Source organism: Branchiostoma floridae, chromosome 13 (assembly GCF_000003815.2).
Source record: "Branchiostoma floridae strain S238N-H82 chromosome 13, Bfl_VNyyK, whole genome shotgun sequence".
Taxonomy (NCBI): domain Eukaryota; kingdom Metazoa; phylum Chordata; class Leptocardii; order Amphioxiformes; family Branchiostomatidae; genus Branchiostoma; species Branchiostoma floridae.
This window is the reverse complement of record NC_049991.1, coordinates 3,404,110-3,404,831: the sequence shown is the minus strand read 5'-3', so window position 1 is coordinate 3,404,831 and position 722 is coordinate 3,404,110. Positions and strand designations below refer to the sequence as shown.

At 40.9% G+C, this 722-nt stretch overlaps 1 protein-coding gene across 1 annotated transcript in view; it reads left to right on the top strand.

Moving 5' to 3' along the window:
• LOC118429770 overlaps positions 1-722 on the top strand; it is a 7,905-nt gene that overhangs the window by 3,075 nt on the left and 4,108 nt on the right. Inside the window, exon 4 of the mRNA XM_035840403.1 lies at positions 468-696. Within this exon, the coding sequence (XP_035696296.1) occupies positions 468-696 (229 nt within the window). The remainder of the gene's footprint in view (positions 1-467; positions 697-722) is intronic.

Sequence of the window (722 nt, the reverse complement as noted above, 5' to 3'; positions counted from 1 at the left end):
AGAGGAGGCCCAAAGGCAGATTAGACTATTTTGACCTGTTTAATCAGGAAAGAAACTCAATTTAAAATAACTAGTGGAAAGTCATTGAAAGAAAGTCTGAAAGAAAGTGGAAGTCATCTCAATCCAAGAGCTTATACTGGTCTTGACAGAGAAGACAGATGATATATGTACTGTGAAATTCCTCTTGCTCTTTTCGACAAGCACAGAATGAACATTGGAACACTGGACTACCTACGCTTAGTATACAGTTGTTTTAGATGTTTAAATGTCTTGTTGTATGCTTCAACAGATACAATACCCATCACTATGTAACTATATGTCTAGTCCTAAAGTTGCAAGAGAAATATTCAGTCTTGCCTATAGATGAGACACATTAAAAGCTAATTGTGTACAATGTACTAGTTCAATGCACATGTACATGTACGTTGAAAACAAACTTTTACCAATCATTTCTGTGTCAAACACAGGTAAGGACAAATCTACTGAGAAATCACATGTTGCGGGCGGGCTGCGGACTGAAACAGAAATACTTCCACTCCCGCGTTGTGTTACTCAACCCCCACCTCCACGTGGAGGACGGCATAGCGTCCGATCCCCAGGTCGTCATGCACGACAAGTGCGCAGAGTTCATCGGGTCATTCCAGCAAACGTACCTCGGTATGATAACGGATGCTATCTCACCAGCTTTACTCACAGGTACTTCATACTTTTGATTTAGGAGA